We start from the raw sequence: 3,418 nt of genomic DNA on the forward strand, positions 1-3,418 counted from the left end.
ATGGAGCCTTCTGATAAGTGGACGAATTTGCCTCATGGACCGAGTTTGAAGAACCTGACGGACGGAGGCTTCGGGAAACTGAAGGACAAACAGCACCCCGCCGTCCAGGACCTCACCAAGGCCCACATCGAGTCCTTTAACCAGGCTGTCACCGAGGGACTCTCTCGGGTCGTCCTGGTGGGTCGCCGGACATTGAATACGGAGTTATTTAGCTTAAGATGCTAAATTATATCGATTTGTCACTCAGCTATATGCCAAGCGGGTGAAATCATTCTGGGTAAAATTAGAGCAAATTGAAACCCAAACATAATTTTTTATAAAGTTATTCCAGTTTATGTTCTCCCCTCTGTCAGACTAAACTTTACTTGTTTTAGGGTAATTTTTTTAATTATTTCTATTTGGTGGATTCGAGAAAACTTTGTGAGAAAATTTTTTAGTTGTTTTTTTTTTTTTGTAAATTTGTTTATTGTGTTTTAGCATCTAATTTGAGCAGGAAGGTGATTTGTTTGGTGACAATAACACGATTTGCTTCGATTGTTTCAGTGTATATATTTGTGTGAAATTAATGTGTAAAGTGTACACTTTATTAAACTGAATTGATAACTAATTAAATAACATTTCCCCACTATTTTAATTTGAGATTCAGCCGTAACAGAAAGCTATAAACGGAGTTGGGCGATATGGCTGTAAAATGTATCACAATATTAGCATTTCATATCAGTCTTTATCAATAATTATTGATTAGTTTTTCTCTTTTAAATATCTGAAATACAAGAAAGGTTACTGGACTTTCTTGTTTCATCTGGCTTTTACTCTGTTGTTTTTTATTTTTACGCAGTTGTGACAGACGGAGGAGAAACTGGAAACTGCTGCTGTGCCAATTACTCAGCAGGCTGTTGCTAGGCAACCAAAGAGTGAGAGAGTTAGTTGATTCCACCAACCTAGCTTAGCTACCTTTCCTCTGCCTACATCACCCAGAATGCTGTGCAGTTCAGAATTGGCATTCAGTGAATATTGAATATTTTCTAGACGTATTATACTGATATTATGTCTATCCCGCTATATATTGTTATTGATGTATTAGCTATGAGCTGGGCGTCGTCCATGTCTGATTTTACCCGGTGTTTCCTCTCAGGCCATCCCGCCCATGGAGTTCATGTTCAAACAGAACAAAGTGACCCTAGCCTTTGTGGAAGCTTCCATCCACAACCCAGTGGTCGCCAAGGGCAGCATCTGCACCGAGATGAAGGTTTACCCCGCAGAGTGCCGAGGCAGGAGGTGCTCCTACAAAGGAAAGCTGGTGGTAAGGCCCCATCCCTCAGACCAGGATCAAAATGGAGACCTTTGACCTCTGTTTGACAGCGCGTTGCGTCGTTTTAGGCGGACATCAGCTGGGCGATCAACGGCATCCCAAAAGGAATCATCAAGCAGTCCCTGGGTCAGGTACCGATCATGGTGAAGTCCAAGCTCTGCAACCTCCACGGCTTGTCGCCTAAGGAGCTCGTAAAGCATCATGAAGAGGCAGAGGTTCGCTACGCCATCCGTGATTCATCGTCAACCATGACGGTCAATCAGATTCAAGCTTTAAAAGCGCAGGAGTTGTTCCAGTCAAATCCCGCTAATTGTCTTTGACCTGGCAGGAAATGGGAGGTTACTTCATCATGAACGGCATCGAGAAGGTCGTCCGCATGCTGATACAGCAGAGGAGGAACTATCCGGTCGCCATGTGCAGGCCCAAGTGGAAGAGCCGCGGTCAGGGATACACCCAGTACGGTAAGGACGCAGAGCCACTCCTCCTTTAAAAACGAGCGCCGCCCCTTTAAGAACAAGCCCCGCCCTCCTCTGCTGGCAGGTATCTCCATGCACTGCGTGAGGGAGGAGCACTCGGCCATCAACATGAACCTCCATTACCTGGAGAACGGCACCGTGATGCTGAACTTCATCTACCAGAAGGAGCTGTTCTTCCTGCCGCTCGGCTTCGCTCTGAAGGTAACGCACCGATCCAGTACCGGTACCGATCCGATAACCGTATCGGTAAAGATACAATTCTACTACATGTGTCTGATGCATGAATGCAGATCTATTCATTCTGATTCTGTTTATTTTACCTTGTATTTATAATTCCTAATTGCACTTTCTTGGTGTGTTCAAGAATGATCAAATAACTTATAATCCAGTGCATTTATATGACGGCGCAAAAAAAAACGATTTTTTTTAGATTAATTTCAGAAATTTGGTAGGAAAACTTGGAAATTTATGAGCTCTGAAAGTATAAACTTTGCTACGACAAACAAAGAAATTTTGGGATTAGTTTAAAAAATTTTCTACAAATAAATTAGAATACTAGACGTCGGATATTGGAATTGGAAAAGTGGGTGGGTGCCCTCCTCATTTTAAGTTTGTATTTTGTTTGCCTCTCGCTGCTCAGGCTCTGGTGGACTTCACAGATTTCCAGATCTACCAGGAGCTGATCAAAGGTAGCGAGGACAACTCCTTCTATAAGACCTGCGTGTCAGAAATGCTGCGCATGGTGTCGGAGGAGGGCTGCACCACCCGCAGCAAGGTGCTCGACTACCTGGGCGAGCGCTTCCGGGTCAAGCTGAGCATACCGGAGTGGTACACCAACGAGCAATGCGCCAACTTCCTGCTAAAGTAAGCACTTATTATAATGTACAAAGAACCTCTTTAAGAAGCTTTCATGTCTTTTATTGTAATTTTGAGGATTAGTGCTTAGAGAAGGGGTGTCCAATGTGTGGCTCGGGGGCCATTTGTGGTCTGATTGTGTGTGGCCCTTCACTTCAGTTAAAGAATAATAGCAAGCCAGTTTATCAGATAATACTGTTTTGTAATTTAATGCTGCAGAGGTGCAGCATTGAGTCCTGTGTCGCATGCTAAACTGTCCTCTGTCTCAGTTCCCGGCTCGTGACGTCAACTTCCTGGGAAGAGCAGGAAATAAAAATGAATAAAAATGATGGTGAGACTCTGCGTTTTGTGTGCAGCGAATGCCTCTGCATCCACCTGAAGTCGGACCTGGAGAAGTTCTACCTGCTGTGCTTCTCGACCCGGAAGCTATTCAACTTCGCCAAGCAGGAGTGCATGGAGGAGAACCCGGACAGCCTGATGTGCCAGGAGGTTCTGACTCCGGGTCAGCTCTACCTCATGTTCCTGAAGGTCAGACCCGCCCGCCCTTATTTGGCTTCTTCCTGTCTGCTCTGTATCCTTCCTTCTTTCTGCCCCTCTTTCCTTCATCTCTCCTTTCCTTCTGTGTTACCTTGTTTGTCTCCTTTCTTTCTATTTTGATTCCTTTCTTTTTTCCTTCCTTCCTTTCCTGTTTTTCCTTCCTTCCTTTCCTGTTTTTCCTTCCTTCCTTTCCTGTTTTTCCTTCCTTCCTTTCCTGTTTTTCCTTCCTTCCTTCCTT

At 44.4% G+C, this 3,418-nt stretch overlaps 1 protein-coding gene across 1 annotated transcript in view; it reads left to right on the plus strand.

Moving 5' to 3' along the window:
- The window catches only part of polr1b (RNA polymerase I subunit B), a 12,260-nt gene continuing 8,842 nt past the window's right edge, over positions 1-3,418 (plus strand). Inside the window, exons 1-7 of the mRNA XM_008430005.2 lie at positions 1-177; positions 1,136-1,303; positions 1,381-1,527; positions 1,641-1,773; positions 1,853-1,989; positions 2,429-2,652; positions 3,000-3,171. Coding sequence (XP_008428227.1) covers positions 1-177; positions 1,136-1,303; positions 1,381-1,527; positions 1,641-1,773; positions 1,853-1,989; positions 2,429-2,652; positions 3,000-3,171 — 1,158 coding nt within the window. The remainder of the gene's footprint in view (positions 178-1,135; positions 1,304-1,380; positions 1,528-1,640; positions 1,774-1,852; positions 1,990-2,428; positions 2,653-2,999; positions 3,172-3,418) is intronic.

Source organism: Poecilia reticulata, linkage group LG15, assembly GCF_000633615.1.
Source record: "Poecilia reticulata strain Guanapo linkage group LG15, Guppy_female_1.0+MT, whole genome shotgun sequence".
In the NCBI taxonomy this organism is placed as follows: Eukaryota; Metazoa; Chordata; class Actinopteri; order Cyprinodontiformes; family Poeciliidae; genus Poecilia; species Poecilia reticulata.